We start from the raw sequence: 22920 nt of genomic DNA, 5'->3' as shown, positions 1-22920 counted from the left end.
GGATACCAAATGGCCTGTGGCCATTTGGGAGCCACCAGATCATCCTGAGATTCGGGTGGTGACCAGTGCTCGACTGATCACCTTGCGAATCAGGCTGAACGGGGGAAAGGCATAGACTAAGAGGTTGTCCCACGGGTGTTGAAGAGCTCCTCTGCAGCTGCCCATGGGTCCGGCACGGCCGAGAAGAACACCTGGAGCTTCCTGTTGTGCCGGGTGGCGAACAGATCCACGACTGGTCGCCCCCACAGGTCGAAGAGCCTTTCCGCCACGTCCTGGTGTAGAGACCACTCGGTCCCTATCACCTGATCCCGACGGCTGAGCGTGTCTGCTACTACATTCTCTTCCCTGGAATGTAGCGTGCCGACAGCTCTATTGAGTGTGCCTCGGCCCACTCGTGCACCTGCCGAGTCAACTGGTACAACGGGAGAGACACTAGGGCCCCCCCTGTTTTTGTTGACGTAGGCACTACCGTGGTGTTGTCGCACATCAACACCACTGAGTGTCCCATCAAGCGGTCCTGGAACTCTTGGAGAGCGAGGACGCTGCCTTGAGTTCCAGTACATTGATGTGAAGGTGCTTGTCGTTCTCGTCCCACACTCCTGAAGTCAGCAACTCCTCCAGGTGTGCGCCCCATCCCTCGGTCGATCGTCGGGGGTTGAGAACAGCTGCATGTCCGGGGGGGGAGTGCGCAAGAGGGCACTCCTCTTAAGAGGTTCCTGTCGTCCAGCCACCAGGCTAGGTCCTGCCTCACCTCCGGTGTCAGTGACACTGGAAAGCTTGGGGGATCCGTCGCCTGTGACAACTCTCCTTTAGTCTCCACTGAAGAGACCGCAGGTGAAGACGCCCGTGAGGGACAACTTCTCGAGTGACGACAGGTGTCCGATCACGACTTGCCATCGCTGAGCTACCTGTTCCTGCCGAGACAGGAACTGGTTGGCTGCCTCCCTGAATCTGCTGATCCGCGAGTCTGCGGGGAAGACTCGCCCTGCTACCCGTGTCGATCAGCATACCCAGGTACTTCATCCTCTGCTTGGGCTCGAGATCGGACTTTTCGAAGTTCACAACGATCCCCAGATCGCGACAGAACTCGAGCAAGTCGATCCCTGTCCTGTAGCAACTGCGAGCGGAGCTCGCCAGGACTAACCAATCGTCGAGATACCTCATCAGACGTATCCCGTGCGAATGGGCCCAAGCAGACACCAGAGTGAACACTCGCGTGAACACCTGTGGGGCGGTTGAGAGACCGAAGCAAAGTGCCCTGAACTGGTACACCGTCCCGTCGAGGATGAAGCGGAGGTACTTTCTGGAGGACTGATGAATGGGTATTTGGAAATACGCATCCTTCAAGTCCACTGAAAGCATGAAATCGTTCTCCCTGATGGAGTCGAGCACTGAACGTGCCGTCTCCATCGTGAACCGGGTCTGGCGAACAAACCGGTTCAAAGGAGAGAGATCTATCACCGGGCGCCAGCCTCCCGTAGACTTTTCCACCAGGAAGAGTCGACTGTAAAAGCCTGGTGGACTGATCCGTGACGATTTTCTACAGCTCTCTTGCTCAGCATGGTCTTGATCTCCTGTCCAATGCTACGTCCTTCGATGACCCTGGAACGTACGACTGCTGTTGGACCGGGTTGGAGGTGAGGGGTGGCCGAGATTCGAAGGGTAATAGATATCCCTCCCGAAGGACATCTACAATCCAGGTCTCAGCGCCGTAGCGCTGCCAAGTTGCCCAATGGCTGGCCAGGCACCCCCCCACCTTCCCGGCAGCAGGTGAGGGGGAACGCCGTCCCTAGCGTTTCCCCCTTTCTTCGACTTCTTCCCAGAGCCTCCACGGGAGGAGGAGGGCTGGGAGGAGGGCTGGTTACGGCTCCCCTTGGTAGAAGTCGAAGAAGACAGAGTCTTTCCCCGGGGCTTCGACGCCGCTACCGTCTTAGCCACCGAGGAAGCGCTAGCCGAGCTCTTAGACTTGGCCGCAGTCCGAGGCTGCCCAGAAGCCTTCGAGACTGCCTGGTGAACCAGACGGTCACTGTCGTCAGTGCGCCGTCTGTCCACCGCAGCGTCCACCATCTCTCCTGGGAAGAGAGATGTGGAACTCCGTAGAGGTCCGTTGCGAAGACCCAACGCCGCTTCACGCCCGCCGCCCTGGAACCCGAGTAAGGATCAAGGCGTCCCGTTCCGTTACGGAGAACCAGGTTGGCCCACAGGTTCACCGTCTGGTGGGCAAGGAATGGAGATGGCTCTTCCTCCAGACTGGCAAAGTCTCCTAAAGGCCGAGTCATCTTCGGGAGAAATTCCCCCGGGAGTTGGCTGCGACCTTAGATACTGTGAGGGACCACAGATCTAGCCAGGAGACGGCCTGGAAAGCTGCCATGGCAGTAGATTCCAGGCCGAGTGCCTCTTGCTGCGTGGGAGAACCATAGGTTCTCGGACAGGAGCTGCTGCAGAGACACACCCGGAGTCAGCCTGGCTAACTCCGGGTTCACCTGTTTGGGCGGCATCGGATCCTCGGATGGCACGTAAAAACGCCGCTGTCGCAGCAGAGGAGGTGGAAGCAGCTTGCTCGACCTGCCAGACTTGAGAAGAACCGTCTTGTCCGGAGACAAGCGATTCTACCTGGTCCAGCACTGAGTCTGCAAGCTCGGAACGCGGCAAACCCACCGTCGGTCTGGGTTCCCTCTTCGGGCCCCTAGAACGACTCGAGCCGGGACGTGGGCTCGGATGGTGGGAGCGGCGATCCTTCCCCGAGGTCGTTGTGCTGACGAATCAGCGCAATAACCTCGGCAAAGTTCCTCTGGATCTCAGGAGTAACTGCGTCCTGCGGAGTCGGACCATCCAGTCCCTCAAACAGGAGCATCTCCCGAGACCCTCCTCCCTCGAGGGGAGGAACAGCGACAGACCCCTCTCGGTCTCCTCCAACCACCTGTGCGTACGACCTGGCTGGTCCGAGAACCGTGCCTGGTACGTATGACGACGTGGTGGGATCCTGAGGGGCGCACCCCTCACGTCCACTCCTCAATACCTCGCCCCTCCCGGTGTAACCCGAGGAGGTTGAAGGTATGGGAGAGGCAGACCTGACGCTCCCTCCTCGCTCGCTGGCAGAACCAGTGGGCTTGGAAGACTGCAGGCGATCGTCAACCCGCGGTGGCGATCGAGCTGCAGGCCTAGTCGAGCCGTCTCGCTGTGGAGAACGGCTGGACCGAGAACAGCGGCCCCGGTCTCGTGTGTCAGAGGAGCTGGTGCTGGTCGCCGTACGATCGCTCTCTGTGAGAGTGACGGTCAGGCGACCGGCGAGCTCCACTGTCACGGTGAGACCGGTGCGTATCCTCACGGCGCGTCACGTCGCTGGTACCAGCCGTGGCTGGTGCCGGCGAACGGGGGGACCTCTTCCCAGCCTAAGCCCGGGGTGGACGGTCATGGACGTCAGTCGCTCCCGGGTAGCCAGCTGCTCGCCGCGAGAGCGAGAGCTGGTCTGGTGAGAGTCGCGTGAGCGGCTGTCACCAGTCTTCCGCTCCGTGCCGTGAAACCTGACGCTGAGCTGGCTCAGAGGTCTGGTTCCTAGCTGCACGGTCGCTGTTAGGCGACCGTACACTCGGTACCTCTCGCGAACGATAAGGCCGAGACGGATCCTGCTGCCGTGGCCGAACCACTAACAGCAGGTGAGGAAGTGCCGGTGTTAGCCGGGCACTCCTCTGGTCCCCCGTAGTCTTCTTCCTTGCGGAAGAAGAGACGGGTCCTGCTCCCGAAGGAGCAGGGTGACCAGCGGAAGAACCCCCCGTCTCACCAGAGCGAGACGGGCCCTTAGAAGTTCCCGAAGGAGACTTCTTAGGGGGGGGGAGGCGACCTTCTTCTTCTTAGGCGGGGGAGCCTTAGAAGAAGAAGGGAAGATGGCGGCAGACGACGACGACGACGAAGAAGACGATGACGACACCTTCCTCCTCTTCTTCTTCTTCGTCAACCTCCTCAGGACCGATGTCAAATCTGTCATCCAGGGCGGAGCCGGGGCTGCTGTTGCCGAAGCAACAGGGCCCGGACGCACCTGTCCGAACAGATCAGCATCGGGAGCAGCGGAGCCAGGAACAGGAACAACGTCAGCAGGTGCAGGCATCACAGGAACGGCAGTCGATACGGCAGGAGCAGGTACAGGAACGGCAGCAGTGGTCATCAACGTCACGTCCGTGAACAGCGGCTGGGAAAGACCAGGTACGGCAGGTACGGCAGGCTGTGCAGGCGGTCCAGATGGACGGACCAGCGGCACAGACATCCTTGGTACTGGTGGGAGGTCCAGGGGCGAGCTCTTCGGGCACACGAAGTCCGGTCGCGGCAGCACGGCAAACCCAGGTGGCGGCATCACACTCCCCCGAGGTACGGCGACTGGCCCCTGCACCGATGTAGTAGGTGTTACAGAGACCGCGTGCGGGGTGTACACCAGGTGAGGAGGTGAAGCGTAGCCAGGTGTTGTAAGGGTCGTGGTGGTGGTCGTAACCGTCGCATGGGTGACCGCCACGGAGCCAGCGAGGATGGTAGAGCAGCCCCTGGACACTCGGCACGCCCTGCAGGCCCCAAAACGATGCCCACACCTGTCCGAGGTCGTCCTTCGCGGCAACCGCACCTGAGGAAGCAAAAGTCGGGTGATTAGGAGGATCCTCTACCCGCTCGCGCGAAGACGAACGGATAGAGGACCCAGAGTACAACTCGACGTCAGGGTATCTAGCGCCCTCCTCCACACTCGACAAGTCAGGTGAGGAGAAGGACCTAGAAACCCCCCCCGAAGGGGAAGGCGCCAAACGTGGAAGCTGAGCGGGCGGCAGGAAAGAAGACGAAGTGTCCGTAACCAAAGGAGTCGCGGGAGAGCTTTCCGACGACTCCTTTGCAGGCCTTCGCTTCTTCCTGCCCTCATACAAAGTCCACTGCGCCTCCGACCAATTATTACAAACTTCACATGGCTCGGCTCGGGTGCATTCGCGCCCCGACACCGATGCGCAAAAAAAAGAAATATGAGGGTCAATCTCCGGGAATGAGCGGAACTTTCCGCATTTACGCCCTTCGGTACCCGGGCATAGTCTCCGTGGGGTAGCGAGGCGAGGAGATTCCATCATTGACCAATAAATCACAATTAATTAGAAAGAGAGAAATGATTGTACTTACAATGATTCTTTCATACACAAACACAACCATATACTCAGGAAAGCAAACGACGAGAAGCGGGCAGAGAGCGTCGAACACACACGTCCACTCGCTGTGAGGCCGAAAGCAAAAGTGATTTGTTTACCTCCCAGTCGCGCGCGCGCGCCTGTCGGACAAGCAGTTAACTACCGAACCCCTTGTTCGAAAGCTTACGACCTATCCAGCTGCCGCTAGTACCTTCCTATTGTAAAAGGACCGAAGGTTTGTATGCCGTGTCGGAACAATCATGAATTATGGACAACTGTACTTTCAACATATCAAAGAAATCTACAATTCTAGAGATTAGTACCTTTGTAGAGTATCCCGATGCTTCCTTTTCTGATGGCTAGTCATGGAATTAAGTTTCAGAAAAGTCTCTGGACATTGAGGGCACATAAACTTAACATCTGAAGACTTATGAACTTCTATGACATGGCTAGTCAACTCTTCCGAACTGTGAAAGGTAGCTTCACAGAAATGGCATCTCATTGGACATCTCGACTTTACTTCCTAAGATATAAACATTTTAATGGATTTTGTGACAAAATAAAAAATATTAAAACAAAAAAGTATGTCTTTATAAATTTGCTACAAATGACAATAGTATACTAACTAAAATAAAAAATATTAAAACAAAAAGGCATGTCTTTATAAATTTGCTACAAATGACAATAGTATACTAACTTGGCCTAGAGTTAGCTTATGTCAATATGTTTGTTCTTATGTAACCAGTAGTAATCATAAAATAGCCTAACTCCATGTGCAACAATTCCAGTCATACCAGTTTGACAAGTCTTTCTAGAAAAAATCAGTTGCACATAACCAGCTTGTGCTTAACTTGTCCATATAGGAAAGTTGGCATCAGTCCTCTATGTATCTCCTTCAGGATTGGTCAAGCTGTTCCGCAACCCATGGATATTGCTGTTTTACTGTTATTGTGGTATGCCATACATTATGTAGTCATTCACAAGCATCTGTTTATTAATGTAGTCATTCACAAGCATCTGTTTATTGTTTGCATCTCTCTAGCTTGTTGTGATTAGTGTTGAGTGTATTTACGTTTCCCATTTAGTTTGTGGCATGGTCACTGCCACTGTCCTATTGTGAGTGCTCATTTTTTCAGTATTCAGTAAGTTCACTGTTCATGTAGGTTAAAATGGAAACATTCAGAGTAAATTTTGCTCTTTCCTCGTTCTTTGTCAGGGGTGATTTGTTTCTTTATTTTGTACATATTTTGCCATTTTTGTCAGTGTATAGTAACAATTAACTATTTACAGAGGGGCCCCTGCAATGCCTAGTGTTGGAAAGGCTGTTTGAAGCCATTCGGGCAGGTTCGTTGAACAGCAAGCCATAAATAGCAGGAATAACCTCATGGCCAAGAAATTTGTCTTCTTATTGGCTGTGCAATCTTCAGCTGTGATATCCCACTGTACTGAAACTTTTAAAAATCAACTAATGTTCTTGATTAGGGATGTTGGCTTTATATTTTATAAATTTTTAAATAATCTTACATATAAAGTAAAACTAGGCGGACTTTTTCAGATTTTTAATTCTATCATTAGCAAAAGTCAAATACTAGTTGTGTATTGAGAATAATGATCATTTTAATAAAACTGTTGCTTTACTGAACCTAATAATATGGGATGTATTATTACCATATTATCATATTATAATATAAACAGAGCAATCTGCTATTCGCATTCTGGTTTTGTTTACATTCTTAAAATTATCAGCTGATTTTGTTTTACCTACATCAGTCTTTTGCTGCCGAATGGAACTTAATTCATAGATACGTTTCTTTCATAAATTACCAAAGCTGGGTTTAAAAATTGCAGCTACTTTATTTATAAATTAAATGAGCTACATGTGTGTTTTTCCCAGTTTCAGAAAGTGCTTTTGCATCCAAAACATTTTGCACTGTTCATTATTCATGGTTTCCAGTCGTTCTTGACTTATGAACCTTGTTGAACTTGTTTACTAATGGCCAATATTTCCTTTGGTAGTATTTTACTATCAAACTAAAGGGGGGTTCCTTAATATAGGCAGTCCCTGGTTATTGGTGGACTTGGTTCATGGCGCTTGTCTAGAGCTATAAAGTCAGCGATTTATGGCGCGATAACGGGCCATGTACAATACCATGAAAGCAGCAAGCAGCCAAAACAGGGAAATCTGGTAAAGAACAGATGAACTAGACAAGTCATCCAGGTCAGCAAAGCAATCTTCTTTTATTCTTAATACTGAAGTGCCTGTCACTGCCAAGATATACTAGCAATCTTTAAGAGTAGCCAAGATTCATCCCAAATTTCAATGCAAAAAAAATTCTTAACATATAACTCTAAGTTTATAAGGTATAATGCAGAGTTCTTCCTAACAGTCATACATTACAGCACTATTATCTTTAAGAAAACGGTATACTAACGGTATACTAAGCATACCATTTCAAGTTGAATACCGATAAATAATAAATATATGTATGTACATTACAAAGAGTATGTGCAAATTATGAACATTCAGCAAAGCTTTAAGGATATATATACTATTCCAAACTTAATGAAAAACTTTAATCAATCAACTTCAAGATACTCAGCCAAAAATATTTCCTACTCACCAGTCTCTCACTGCTAGACACAGCTTCCCTTGCGCCAGATAGTCGGTCATCTGTTGTGCCATCTTCATCTTTAATTCTTCTGTTAGTTTCATCCTGTAACTATAATATAATGGATTTCACAAAGTATATTTCAACTACAATTCAAACAGAAATAAGGCAACATGTTCATCATCAATCATACCTTAACCTACAATCATGGTCTTTGTATGTCCCAGATGCCAGTCTATTGTTTTATATTGTTTAACAGACTCAATGGCACCAGCAGTAGCCCTGGGTCCTCAGTGTTTAGCTGCCTTACTTTTTGGGCATCTGCAGCATTATTAGCAGCTAGCTAACTTCACATTTAAGTGTTTTTTCACTTCTTCACAATTGCCAAAGCAAATTAATTTCGACAACAATTAAATAATCTTTTTGTCACTCATCTTACTTTTTCACAGCATTAGTATAGCCAAAGTATAGTGATAACTCTTCAACTAGGTCAGCTTCCTTTTTCTGGCTGGTAGTTTGGAATGAAATCTTTCTAAAGTATCTTCAATGCCTTTTGTAGGAATCTAACCTGCTTACTCCTTTACTGAAAGAAAATTGTTTCTGTTGTATCTTCAAGTATCTGTTTTCTGTCTGGTGTTGTATTCTGGCACTTTTTGGCCTTAGTAGTTAACCTGGTCCAAATGACACTTCATTTGGATATCAATCATGAAGAGCATCATACACAGTCCCACCCTTGACTGCTCCAGAGTATCCTAAAGGAGATACTGACTACTGCTGCTTCACCAACTTCGCTGAAAGTGGATTCTGACGCACTAGTGTGGCAAGCATAGGACCAATTGAAACTCGAGCATATGGCAGGATTTTAGAACCAAGATTCAATACAAGAACCATTCTTCTTGATATCCTCATACCTGCACCTTGGGACCAAGTCAGGATCTTAGCAGCATCTGGGAATTTATTAGATCCCAAATTGAATAGTTGGTTCTCCTCCAGACCTTCAGGGACCCTGGAAGAACTAGGACTAAGACCAAGCAGTTTTCAGGACTTAGAACCATAGCAACAAGACCAGATGGAACATCTCAGCAGTGATGCCAATCCTCAACCAGTAACAAGCAGTGACCAGATTTCAGCATCTTGGCTATGTAACAAAGCACAGCAAAGATTTCCCAACATAATATCCCAAAACTCATCTGGATAAAACAGAAATGTGTCTGATTTACTGATATTAGGCATCTAGATTATTTTCTTTTATCACATTGTTTTAATCTCATTTTAAATTTGAATAACTATCCTTTTTGTAGTACCCCCCTAGCCCAAGCTTCTTCCAAAATGCCGCCATTTTGGACACCTCCGACACTGGAAGAGAAGAGAATGATGAAAAAACCTCACCCTTCTCAGGAACCGAAAAAGCTCCCAAGGAAGAGGGGGCTACATTACAAAAATGACCCTGGCAACCTCCCAATACTTCCATCGATGAATCAATGGAAGAAAAGGAAGGAGATGCAGGAACAACGCTACTATGGGGGTTGACTACTGCGGAAGACAAAACATCGGGAATAGGAGCAAAGCCCTCCCAAGTAGGAGTCGAGACTCGCCGATGTTCCCTCTTGCCATAAAACTTCCTCCACTGCTCCTTAGGCCGTGCCCGGCATTCCGTGCAAGGATTCGTAATAGTACAAAAATTCGAACGACACCTACTGCATTTGATGTGAGGGTCGGTCTCTGCCGAAACCAAAAAACGAGAACACGGAAAACTATGAGCTCCAGGGCACATACGTTGACACCAAGAAGGAGCAGAAGAAGCCATAATACCAGGTAAAAACACATACACACACTAGAAGAAACGAAACGGGCAATGAACCGGGAAAAGGCCAAGAGGGGTAAACACAACTCTCGCCCAGGCGGTCAAAGAAAAGACTGGCGTAGATGCGTGGTCCTTGACCACTCTTCATCCGATCTACGCATGTGTTGCCAGATATCACAAGATTCCTTGCTTTCATCAGCTTTTTAACCGGATCCAGCTAGGCGCTAGAAATTATCCTATTGTTAAGACCGAAGGTTTGTTCGCGTATGAACAAATAGTATAGTAGTACTTAGAATGAAGCAGTGACATCAGCTGAAAACAAATTGATTTACTTTTCATTAAAAAAATACTTTTGAAAAAAAAAATATACTACAGGATTAAGAATTTACTGTGCCATGAAAAGTACAAAATTCATTTCCAAAATACACATTATTGTTATACTATCATTGCATATACAAAATACTATATAAAGAAAATCAAGAAATAAAGGGCAAACATTTTTATGATTCTCCATTTAGAACTAACTTAGCTAACTTAGTGATGATTCTTTTTGAACTGCTATAGTTTCTGGTGAGATGGATTTAAACCACCAAAAGCATCCTGCAGGTGTAGTCCCTTTACCAACTGATGTCAAAATATTTGAGATAACATTTTTAAAAATTTCTTGTAGATGACAAAAAATTTTCTGTAGATGACATCATCAGAATCTCAAAGGATGAAAATTGCATAACATAATTTAATAACTTTACCTAAGCTATGTCACATATTTTTTGAAAACCATTAATTTGCACAGAGTGCGTACTGTGTGCGCTACTAAGATACACAATCTGTTGCATCATATAATACAGGTCAACCATCACTATTCCAGTATCACTGGGGCCTTCAGGACACCGGATTTTTTTCACAACCCAAAGGATAAACAATTGTATGCATAGGGTACATACGTACTCACAAAAGTAGCACTAGCAAACAGTAGTGGCAGGTTGATGTGGTGACCCAGAAAATTTAGTCCCAGATGATTAGTGATGGAACTTCATTCACATTTGAGGGATTAGTGATGGTCAATCTGCACTTGATAATCTGGTACAACTTTGCATGCAACAAGAGCAAGACCTTTATCAATCATGTCTATGATTACAAAATATACCATCTACAAAAATAATTTTTCTGTGGAAAAATCTCATAAGCTCCCTGTATGATATCTGTAACTACAGCAAACCTGAAAGACTAAACTCTCTACAAGAGGATCAGTCGCTTATAAATTATTGTCTGAAAGACCTATGATTCAATGAATGCTAAAAATTTAAAGGAACTTACTACTTTCTGAGAAATAACAGCATCTGGTGAATCTACATCATCCGAGATGTGTAGCTCCCCTAGTTCACTCTTGCATGAACTAAGTCCTTTCAAGTTCTCAGTGTTCTTTTTGATTAGTTTTCCAATACATCCTGAATAAAGAAAAATCACAAACGTTAAAAGTAATTTGTATTTTCCTAACATACAAACCTGAAGTCCTTTAAACTGGGTTTATCTTACGAATGCGAGCTGGAACAGTTGTTAAAAACGTACTGAGAACGTAATTAACTATTGACGGGTAGAGGAAAGCCTCCCCACACCCCACCTGCAGGTCTGCCCTCCCCTTTACCTTACAGTCCAGATGCCAATGATAGGGGTGGCTGAAGTGGGCCATTATGTACAGAACTTCCGGTTTGTATGTTAGGAAAAATACAAATTACTTTTAAAATTTGCTATTTGTTCCCACACAAATACAAACCTTGTTTTTTACATTAGGACCCATTAGTGGGAGGAAATCTGGGTGTCCTCTGAACCGACTTGTAGGTTCACCCAATCTGGGATATCCTTTTCTGGTCTTGAGGCAAGATTTCACCTATCCTACTCCTATCACCCCTTGCATTTCCTCACTTACTAATTCCATATCATAATCTCACATTCAACATTCTTTGTATCCTCTCCTCTAGCTTCTCTTTCATCTTTCTCTCTCATGCTGTCTTCACTTGTTCCCTAACAGATTCCTTTAATTCCTTCATCATCCTCTTCAGCATCTTATTCTCCTGTCTTAACTGCTCATTTTCTGCATCTGCCTTCCTCAAGGACTAACTGCCCCCTCTAAAACCCTCTGCAATCTCTATAATTCCTCCATTTTCTTTACCTTATTTTACCTTACACCAACTTGAAAAATATTCCTAATTGTCAACACTAATGTCACTACACCATTCACCATAAATTTTTCAACAGCCTTTTCTCACTCGCTACTTCACTGCTCAACTACTATCCTCCCTCTCACAACTGCTGAACTCCACTAGTCTCCCTGAATCATAGTTTTACCATTGCAAAGGAAATTGCCTTTATATGAAAAGCTGCAATGATGCACCATCAACTTGCTTGGATAAGAAACTTTTGGTCAAGCTTAGTGTTGGAGATATTGTTTCCCAGGACCATTTGTATCACCCATCTTGTTAGACAGGCATGTAAAACAGTGAAAGAGCCTGGCTAATTCCCAGAAAATTGGAGATATAATTACGTGTAATCCAGACAAAGAGGCATGTGTCCATGCTTTTGCTGAGCTTGAATTGACCTGAGAGAAGCAGTTGACTGCTATTTCACAACTGTAGAACTTTATGATTTGTTCAAACAAAGACTGGAATAGATAATTGTTGATGTTTTCCTTTGTGCACCAGGCAGTTGAAAGAACAGATACTTACCCATATCCCAGAAAAGGGATGAGAGATTTGGCTTGCCTATAAAGGGAATGTGGGAGAAGCCCTAACCATGACATGTGACTACATTATGCACTAATTGTAGCCAAAGCAGCCACAATATTGATAAAGCAGATGCTTGAGCATGAAGTATTTGATGGAATCTTAACAGCAATGACTAGAAGAGAATCTGTGGCACAAGGTTTGCTGGAAATTATAAGTATGCTGCTAAACGGTGGAGATATAAATTCCAAAATTAAATAGAGATGTTGGAAGACTCCAGCATCTTCAACAAGTACCAGACATTCCAAGTTAAGAAAAATGATATTGTTAGTATACAATAAAGTTTTGTACATACTTACCTGGCAGATATATATGATTGATGGCCCGCCCAGCCTCCCCTCAGGAGACAGGTGGAAGAAAAAATCTGACAAGAAAGGGGGACTGGTTCTTACACCCGCCACCCAGCGGCGGGTAAGGTAGATCACCTGACCTACCTGTAGCGTGTGCCGCGAGTTTTGAATTTTCTGTCGTGACGTCAGAGACATAAGCTAAGTATATATCTGCCAGGTAAGTATGTACAAAACTTTATTGTATACTAACAATATCATTTTTGTACATGAACTTCCCTGCCAGATATATACTTAGCTGATTGACACCCTTGGTGGAGGGAAAGAGACACATACTCACCTAGAAAGTGGGGACAACACATGTTAAAGGAATAAAATATATACCCTTGGTTCTTACCTGATCTAGGCAGAAGACTTCATAGTTACTGTCTATTAGTCTGCGTTGCCTAACGAGTTTCAGCGAGGGCGTGACCTGTAGCTGAAGAACTCTTTAGGTCTACCAATGGGAACTGAGTCCACTTACTTGGCAGAATCCAAACAGGGTCTGGTCAATGGGGATCAACCCGCTTACGTGACAGAGCCTATCACTACCAAACGCAAGGAGCCTCAAGCACAACCGATCACCTAACCAAATACAAATATTAGTATACAAAAGAAGGAGCTGCCTCCTGCAACCTCCTTCATACAACCAAAAACTCAATATCAAAAACTAACAGGGAAAAAGATTAAAAAGGATGTATTTCAGCTCCCTGCCCCAGCACTGAATCCGCCGATACGTAAGGGCCTAGCCCAAAACACTTTTCATACGTAATCGATACGTCTTTTAGGTAGTGATTGGAGAAGACTGATTCACACCTCCAAAAAGTGGCCTTCATGAGGTTTTGCAATGACATATTCTTCTTGAAAGCCAAAGATGTCGTGATGGCCCTTACTTCGTGCGCCTTGACTTTCAGAAGACTAAAATGACAATTTGTCCAAAATTGCATTTTTTCCTAACTATACAAACCTGAGGTCCTTTTACAATAGGAAGGTACTAGCGGCAGCTGGATAGGTCGTAAGCTTTCGAACAAGGGGTTCGGTAGTTAACTGCTTGTCCGACAGGCGCTGCTGCGCGCGACTGGTAGGTAAACAAATCACTTTTGCTTTTGGCCCAAGCAAAAACTGCAGAGTGAGGGGTGGCATGAGGTGGGGCTATGTGTAAAAGGACCTCAGGTTTGTATAGTTAGGAAAAATGCAATTTTGGACAAATTGTCATTTGTTCCGACACGGCATACAAACCTTCGGTCCTTTTACAATAGGAAGACTCACTTCTTGGTGGGTGGAATCTGAGTCTTTTGTGAACAGACTGGTGTTCGCCCAACCTTGGAAGCCTCCCTGGTCGTAAGAGCGAGGGAGGGATCCAAGCCTCTGTCCGATTGATCGGGGTGTGCACCGCAGGGATCAATGGTCAGACCTCTGGACCAAGTACTAAGAGAGAGGCAAGCGTATCTCTTCGTACCAGCAAACAAGAACAAGTTCCTATTTGCAAGAGGCAAACAACGTTATGGTTTGTCTCTTGTTGGCATCCACTTCCCCCCCCCTTTGTAGGAGGAAGTGGTGGATATTCGCTCCCATCCCTAGTGAAAGGGATAGGATGGGGCTCTGTCGAGTAGCTCACCGGCATCTCGTCCTTATCCAGCAAGGTGATGACCGTATCCCTCTACCCACAGGTAGAGGGGTAGAAAAAGATAGGAAGAGAAGCCAGTCACTCTCTCATTCACTTATCTATTCTTACAGTCACACCAGGACTCGATGCTGTTCACCACCCTGCTAGGGTCTGGGTTAGCTACACAACGTGTTGAGCAGCCACCACGGGTCCTAAGGAAAACGATCCAAGGACCTGTGGGCAATATCCAAAAGGTAGAAGGAGGTGCCAGTGGTCTGGTTGTACCAGACCCCTGCCTTCAGCCTGCGCCACGGTAAGTTCTGTGTAACTCGAGGGAGTGTACTTCTAGGTCATCTTGGTGCTGACGAAGAGTCTTCAACACTCCGCCTGGGATGTCGAGTTTCTTCAGAAAGCGCGGTCGCGCTTTCACAGGACAAAGCAGCATCTCCTTCGCATCGAAGGCGGTGAAGTCCATTAGGGAGGGGACTGTGAAGGACTCTAACCGATCGTCAGGAACCGAAGGGTTCAGAGTCTTCGCTACGAATTCGGTACGAAATCGAGCGTCACGAATCCCCATCCCCTGGATGCTTGACTTCGCAGGCAAAGTCATGCAATTACCTCAGAGGAAAAGAAGGGAATTTCGAATGACCTATCCCTCTTCTCGACTTCGGTGATGTCCTGTACCCATACTGGTCTATCCGTCTGCAGCGAAGTTGTTGTTCTCGGTAGTGGATAGGACACCGACACTCAATGTTGGGTGTCGATGGTATGGGTACTGTGACAAGCCGTTAGGACGAAGAAAAGATTGTTATGGAACAAACCGAACTAAGTCCACAGCGAAGTTCGTAACAGACTTGGGCGCTCTGACAGCTGCCTACTGACTGCGTTCGGTAGGAGGCAAGTTGTCCAAGCACCCGAGCAAGTCACGTGACCTTCGCCTTAACATGTATGCCAAGAGACTAAACAAATAATTTGTTCGTCACCGATGCCAGAAGGCAAGGTGATGACTCTCTTAAGGCATGTGCCCAACAGGCGAAAGTCAATTGCCTTCTAGAGACCGCGGTCCTTGATGGCAAGATATCTCATAGTATAGTTGATTCTCGGGTAAGGAGAAACAACACTATGTGACGTTGAAGACGAAGGTGTACAGAAATGCAACCTACGTCTTCACAGCTGAACCGAGAGAGGATTCTCAAGATTCTGAACCTGTGCTACAAAGACTGAGAACGCTAACCGCTATTGATTGCTGTCCGGTGAGGACCGTAGTTGCAATAAAAGCGGAGCGCTTCCAGTAATGAAGACAGGGAACCTGCTTGCCTGAAGAACTGCTTCTCATGGGCTGAACATTTGGAAGTAGAGCTGTCAGGTCGGAGAGTAGGCGATGTCTTCTGACATATCTGTTAATTCTGGGGTCGAGCAATGAAATTGCACACCTACGAATACGAGATATTTTGAAGACAAACTCAGATGTCTGCAAAAATCATTCGCATTATCGCAGTGCGATGCAGCGGTTTTGACTAGTACAGACTTCTGTTACCGTGCGGTAAAACAGAAAGATGACAGAGTCCAAGAGATATCTCTGTTGAAAATTCTCGCAATGTCGAAGGCGATGAATCGAGCGTCACAGCAGTAGATGGTCCTTCATTATTGCGAGAATCCCCGTTAATCAGAGACCTAAGTCCATGATTGTTGGGCAGAGATACGGTTCGGTAGTCAATCCGACCAGGGGAGAGAGAGACGTAACCGACCGTGCATCTCAGAGACCTAGCTGATACTGAGCCGCTATCAGGCAGTTCAATACGCAGTAGCTCTCGGTGACTCGTCATCCTGAGTTGCCAGGTAATCCATTATTCCACGAAGGAATGCGTTCGGCTATAACCATCGAGCATAAAGATACGCTCGAGCAATTATATTTAACCGAAACGGATTTCGGTAAATACAAAAGCTGATTTGGTGTTGTCATGACAATACCAAGTATCTAAAATCGAAACTGATAACTGCTGGGAGGTTGCAGGCAACCCCGAGTTGCAGTTCATTAAGATACAATTCGTCTCGGTCACAAACCGTAGAGTTGAACTACGGTATGCGCCTACCCCACGGACACTTCAACTGTTAAAGAATCATGTCGCGAGGGTAATATACGTAGTATATTTGTAGGTTCTGTACCACGACCTCCATCCTAAATTCTTTTCCCCTCGAGGAATGAGAATAAGGATTGGAGATCGACCGCCTTCGTTCTCTTATTCAAGAGAGTGAAGGAGAAGTCTTTTCCTAAAGGAAAGCTTCAATGGTGAACAGAATACCGAAGACGATAGTTCAAGCCAAACTGGAAGTTCCCGTCCGTTCTTCTCTATTCCAGGTTAAGCGCCTACTGTGAGATACTCTTCTTTCAGCAGCGGTCTTCTTCCAAATGCTAGAAATTACAGGAATTCGAGCATAAGCGAGGTTTCCCGATTATCGTGTACAATTATCGGGGATTCTCGCTCACTTTGGACCGTGGTCTCGCCTGAGTGTTTGGAGATCGTAAAAACTCGAACACTCTGAGTGCGCTAGAAATTCCGTAGAATTCTAAGCACTCTGCGAAACCCCCACCGAATTCGTCAGACGATATCGGCTGGTGGTCCTCTCGATTCCCGTAGAAATCGAGAAAGGGGCAGGATCCCTCCTCAATGACCGGGGCTTACGTCAGGTAGGACCCGAAGGTCCCCCCGGTAGCGCAGCCCCTAACGTGGGATCTTACAGAGAAATCTCTGTAGGATCCCTCCCCTTTCCCTCGTAGCCGTAAGGAGAGAGGGAATGGGGGAGGAATTGGATACTGGCTCGCCTTCCCCAGCGGATCTAGCAGTTGGAGAAGAAAAGGAGCAGCCATCGCCTTACGGCGATGGCCTCTCAGAGCCTGGGAAAACGTATCGTCAGGAGAAAACGTTTTGCCCAGGAGGGTTGGTTACGAACTCATACTGTAGGTAAGTGTCTGCCGCCACTGTGAACGTCGTCTGGGTGGGGCTGATCGACACCTGACATATAGAGCCGATACCGCTCCGACTCATTTCAGTCCTCGTCGAGGTCGAAACCTCAGGAGGACCGAAGGGTATTTAAATACGGTGTCCGAAGACACGTATAAACGCCTCTGTCGCAGTAGAGGAGGTGAAGTAGCTTGTTCGACCGTCCAGAACTGAGAGAGCCTTCTTGTCCGGAGACGAGAGACTACCTGGTTCAACACAGTCGGCAAGCTCCGATCGCGGCAGACCCACCGTCGATTTGGGTTCCCTCTCGGGCCCCAAAACGACTCGAGCCGAGACACGGCTCTGCTGGTGGGAGCGGCGATCCTTCCCCGAGGTCATTGTGCTGACGAATCAGCGCCGTAACCTCGGCAAAGTTCCTCTGGATCTCGGAAGTCACAGCATCTTGCAGAGTGGGACCGTTAAGCCCTTCGAACAAGAGCATATTCCGAGAACCTTCCTCCTAAGAAGGGGGAACAGCGACAGCCCTCTCGGTCTTCCCCATCCACTTGCGCATACGCCCTGGCCGGTCCCCCAAGAACCGTGCCTGGCACGTAGGGCGTTGTGGTGGGATCATGAGGGGCGACCCTCACCGATCACTCCTCCAATACCTCGCTCCTCCCGGTGTAACCCGAGGTGGTTGAAGGGTTTACGGGGAGAGGCAGACCTGACGCTCCCTCGTTGCTCGCTGGCAGAACCAGCAGGCTTGGAGGGCTGCAGGCGATCGTCAACCCGCGGTGGCGATCGAGCTGCAGGGCCTGGTCGAACGTCTCGCTGTGGAGAACGGCTGGACTGAGCACAGCGGCCCCGATCTCGAGTGTCAGAAGAGCTGGTGCTGGTTGCCGTACCCGATCGCTCTCTGTGAGAGCGACGGTCAGGCGACCTGCAGGCTCCACTGTCACAGTGAGACCGGTGCTTGTCCTCACGGCACGTCACGTCGCTGGTTCCAGCCGTGGCTGGCACCGGCGAACGGGAGGACCTCTTCCCAGCCTCAGAGCCCGGTGGCCGGTCGGGTAGGAACCGTCACGTCCCCGGGTAGCCAGCTGTTTCGCCCCCGCGCGAGAGCGAGAGCTGGTCTGGTGAGAGTCGCGTGAGCGGCTGTCACCAGTCTTCCGCCCCGTGCCGTGAACCTGACGCTGAGCGGACTCAGAGGTCTGGTTCCTGGCTGCACGGTGGTCGCTGTAGGCGACCGTAACACTCGGTACCGCCTCCCGCGAACGGAGGCCGAGACGGACCCTGATGCAGTGGCAGAACACCACTGACACCAGGCGAGGAAGTACCGGTGTTAGCCGGTACCCCTCTGGTCCCCGTAGTCTTCTTCCTTGCGGAAGAAGAGACGGGCCCCCGCTCCCGAAAGGAGCAGGAGGACCAGCGGAAGGAACCCTCCCGTCCCACCGAGGTGAGACGGGTCCCGAGAAGCTCCCGAGGAAGCTTCTTAGGAGGGAGGAGGCGACCTTCTTCTTCCTCGGCTGTAAAGCCTTAGAAGTCGAAGGGGAAGAGGAGGGCGGCGGCCGACGACGATGAAGAAGATGAAGAGACGACGACCACGACACCTTCCTCCTCTTCTTCGTCAGCTTCCTCAGGACAGACGTAAGATCTGCTATCCAGGGCGGAGCCGGGGCTGCTGTAGCCGAAGCCACAGGGCCCGGACGCACCTGTACAGACAGACCAAAGTCTGGGGTAGTACCACACGAACAGGGACGACATCAGCAGGTATGGGCATCTCAGAACAGCAGGCACGGCCAGCACATCATCGGTAGGGACAGCCAGCGCAGCAACGGCAGGAACAGCCAGTGCAGCAACGGCAGGGACAGCCAGCGCAGCAACTGCATCCCAGAATCGGCAGGTACGGCAGGCAGCACCGGAAACACAGGAAGTGGAGCAGCAGCCAGCAACATCCTGGTACCGGCGGCAGGTCCAGGGGCGAGTTCTAGGGCAGCGGAAGTGTGGTCGCTGCAGCGCGGCAACCACGAGCGGCGGCGGCACGCCCCCCTCTCGGTACGGCGAACGGCACTTCACAGCGGCTGTAGGCAAGACTGATACCACGTGAGGCGAGTACACCAGGTGAGGAGGGACGTCGTCACCTGGTTGCGTGGTCACCACTCCATGGGTGACCGCAGTAGGCCCAGACATAGAACCGCAGCCCCTGGACACCAGCACGCTCTGCAATTGGAAGGACGCCCATACCTCACCAAGGTCCACGCTCGTGGCAGTAGCACCTGCGGAAATAATATAGTAAGCGATTAATTGTGGGGAAATCCCCTCGTGCGGGGGTTTGATCCCTCCCGAACGAGTGGAAGACCCCTAATACAATTGTACATCGGGCACCGAGCGCCCTCCCCCCACCCGCGCTCGACGGATCGGGCGAGGAGAAAAGAACGCCGATAACCTCCCCCCCCCCAACCCCCCAAGGGGAAGAGCCATCTGTGGGAACTGAGCGGGGGGGGGTCTCGTTCCCCACCCCCGCACAGTACCCATGTACGCAACAAAAAATAAGAGCCCTAGAGCAATCGTGCCATCGGCACGAATACCTGGCATAAGGAGCAATTCCCTGACTGAGCGGAACTTGAACCAAATAATATTGACAATAAATAATAAGGAACATTGATGCAATCAATAATAAGGAACAAAATGAAAATGCATCTTGCAAAACGATTCACTTCACAATGAATAAGGGCTCGGATCGAGCGCATTTGCGCCCTCGGTACCGAGCGCAAGGGTGAAAGGTTCCATTCCTTACCTTTATGGATCAAGGTTTCTGAAACCTTGATCCATAATGAATTGATGCAATCAACAAATATATGAAAATGAAAAGACTTACTGCGCTTGCGACTTTACACTTCATACAAAGATAAAAAAAGGGGTGAAGGATCAATTCCCGTGAATAGCGGAACATTGATCCCAGTCAACAAAGCAATCTCAATAAAAAAATGAAAATGAAAAAGAACTGCACTTGCGATTTCACTTCATTCAAAATAAAAAGGGGGAAGGATCAATCTCCGGGTAAGCTCGGAAACTGATCCAAAATGAGTATTGCTACAATAAAAAATAATATATGAAAATGAAAAACGAATACTGTACTTGCGATTCCACTTTCATACTGAATAAGTTTCCGTGCCGAGCGCATTCGTTCGGCAACGGGCATACAGGTCAAAAAAATATAAATGAAAAAGAGCACTTACTTACGATTTTCATCTACACATTTCCAACCCCAATATACGCTCGGAGCGAGACGCATCCCCCGCCCTCGGCACCGAGCATACACAATACGAGGATCATTCTGGGAAAATGAATTCCCGCAATTACGCCCTTCAGTCCCGGCACTCGGGTAATCGGAGGGCGTTGTGAAGCCAAGATCCTTTAATTCACAATTGAATTCAATGAAATGATTGTACTTACAATTCAGTTTCACTAGATACATAGAAAAAGAAAAACACAATCATGCGAAAGCAAACGACGATGAAGCTGGGCAGAGAGCGATGATACACGTCCACACGCCAGCAGGCCGAAAGCAAAAGTGATTTGTTTACCTACCAGTCGCGCAGCAAGCAAACGCGCTCCTGTCGGACAAGCAGTTAACTACCGAACCCCTTGTTCGAAAGCTTACGACCTATCCAGCTGCCGCTAGTACCTTCCTATTGTAAAAGGACCGAAGGTTTGTATGCCGTGTCGGAACAACTGTTGCTGATTGCACGATGTGTGGGGCTTCTCTAATAACATTCCTGATAAAGAAATGAGAGGGCATTTTTAGAATAAGGGCCTACTGGGGCGGGGTCCCTTACTGAACACCAGAGATTGCTCTCATTAGCACCAAGTCTTCTCTTCCTCTGAAGATAAAATTTCAGGCTTCTCACCGGGCAAAGAGATCTCTCCTCTTCTGTCCCAACTAAGGAGGATAAGCTTTTAATTTTGAAGCTCCTGGGCCACGGTGAAGAAGGGTTTTCATTCTTGGCTAGGAAAGCCGGAAGAAAAGAGCAAACCGCGGAGCCTCCTTGGAAACCTACCTCACCTTCTAGAGCCTGCAGCTCGCTGACTCTCTTCGCTGAAGCTAACGCACAGAGAAAAAGGGGAGGTTCGAATCTTGAGGACCTCAGGAAGAGCAGTACGACATCTAGATTCCAGCTAGGGACTAAGCAATAGGTTCTTTTAACCGTCTCAAATGATTTGATTAAGTCATGGAGGTCCTTATCTTCGGATATGTTTAATCCTCTGTGACAAAAAACTGAGGAAAGCATGCTCCTGTAGCCCTTGATGGTGGAGACTACTAACCCGCATTTTTCCGTCAGGAAGATAAGGAAATCTGCTATCTGAGTCACATGAGGGTACTGGAGGAGGAAACTTTATGAGTCCTGCACCAACGTCGAAAAACATCCCACATTCGACTGGTAGACTCTAGAGGTGGAAGGTCTACGTGCATTGGCAATAGCCCTTTGCACGACTTTGCCGAAAAGCCCTTAGCTCTGACGAGACTCTTGATAGTCTGAATCCAGTCAGACTGAGAGCGGGGAGGTTCTTGTGAAACCTGTCGAAGTGGGGCTGTTTGAGCAGATCGACTCTTAGTGGTAGGGATCTTGGAACATCCACCAGCCATTCCAGTACCTCTGTGAACCAGTCGTGGGCGAGCCAGAACGGAGCTATCAAAGTCATCCTTGCTCCTTCTGAAGCTGCGAACTTCCTTAGCGTTTCCCCTAGAATCTTGAAAGGCGGGAACGCGTAAAGATCCAGGTTTTTCCAATCCATCAGGAATGCATCTATTGCCACTGCTCTTGGGTCCGCAATAGGGGAGCAGTATAGATCTATCCTCGCATTCCTGGAGGTCGCAAAGAGATCGAGATGGGGCCTGCCTCACGTCCTCCACAGCTCCTGGCATACGTCCGAGTGCAGAGTCCACTCTGAGGGAAGGACTTGATTCCTTCTGCTTAGCAGATCCGCTCTGACATTTCTCTCTCCCTGTACGAACCTGGTGAGAAGACTTATCTTCCTTTCCTCCAACCACAGGAGGAGCGATCTCGCTGTCTCGTACAGAGAGAAAGAGTGAGTCCCCCCCTGTTTTCCGTTGAATGTAAGCCAGGGCTGTGGGTGTCCGAGTTGATCTGAACTGACTTTCCCTTTACGAGGGGTTCGAAGGTTTTGAGAGCGAACCCAATCATTGTTAGCTCTTTCCTGTTGGTGTGCCAGGACACCTGATCCCCCATCCAGGTGCCTGACACTTCTCTCGACCCGAGAGTAGCTCCCCAACCTATGTCCGATGCGTCTGCATATAATACTAGGCTGGGGTTCCGAACCTGCAAGGAAAGGCCTTCCTTGAACAGGAGAGGGTCTAGCCACCAACGGAGATCCTCCTTTATCACTTGCGAAATCTTGAACGCAAAGTCTAGACCTTGAGATCTTCGGTTCCAGTTCCTCGTCAGGAAGAACTGTAGGGGTCTGAGGTGCAACCTCCCTAGAGAAACGAATTGCTCCAGCGAGAAGTGTCCCCAACAGACTCATCCACTCCTTCGCTGTGCATACATCTTTCTCTAGAAAGGTTGCGACCTTCTCCGAACATCGGGTTATCCTCTCTGGGGAAGGATACGCCCGAAAAACCTGAGAAGCCATCAGAATCCCCAGATAGATACGATCTTGACTGGGGATTAGCTGTGACTT

General features: G+C 48.6%; 1 protein-coding gene across 4 annotated transcripts in view; it reads right to left on the bottom strand.

Annotated features, from left to right (window-relative positions):
- The window catches only part of LOC135221849 (zinc finger protein 141-like), a 54885-nt gene that overhangs the window by 12248 nt on the left and 19717 nt on the right, over positions 1 to 22920 (bottom strand). For 3 of the 4 annotated variants that reach the window (XM_064259778.1, XM_064259776.1, XM_064259779.1), the window contains exons 5-7: positions 10881 to 11011; positions 7772 to 7870; positions 5474 to 5673 (exon numbers count right to left, since the gene is read on the bottom strand). In XM_064259778.1, the coding sequence (XP_064115848.1) occupies positions 5474 to 5673; positions 7772 to 7870; positions 10881 to 11011 (430 nt within the window). The remainder of the gene's footprint in view (positions 1 to 5473; positions 5674 to 7771; positions 7871 to 10880; positions 11012 to 22920) is intronic. The other variant, XM_064259777.1, reaches the window with a different exon arrangement.

Source organism: Macrobrachium nipponense, chromosome 3, assembly GCF_015104395.2.
Source record: "Macrobrachium nipponense isolate FS-2020 chromosome 3, ASM1510439v2, whole genome shotgun sequence".
In the NCBI taxonomy this organism is placed as follows: domain Eukaryota; kingdom Metazoa; phylum Arthropoda; class Malacostraca; order Decapoda; family Palaemonidae; genus Macrobrachium; species Macrobrachium nipponense.
Note: the sequence above shows the minus strand (reverse complement) of the source record. Positions and strands in the feature narration are given on the sequence as shown.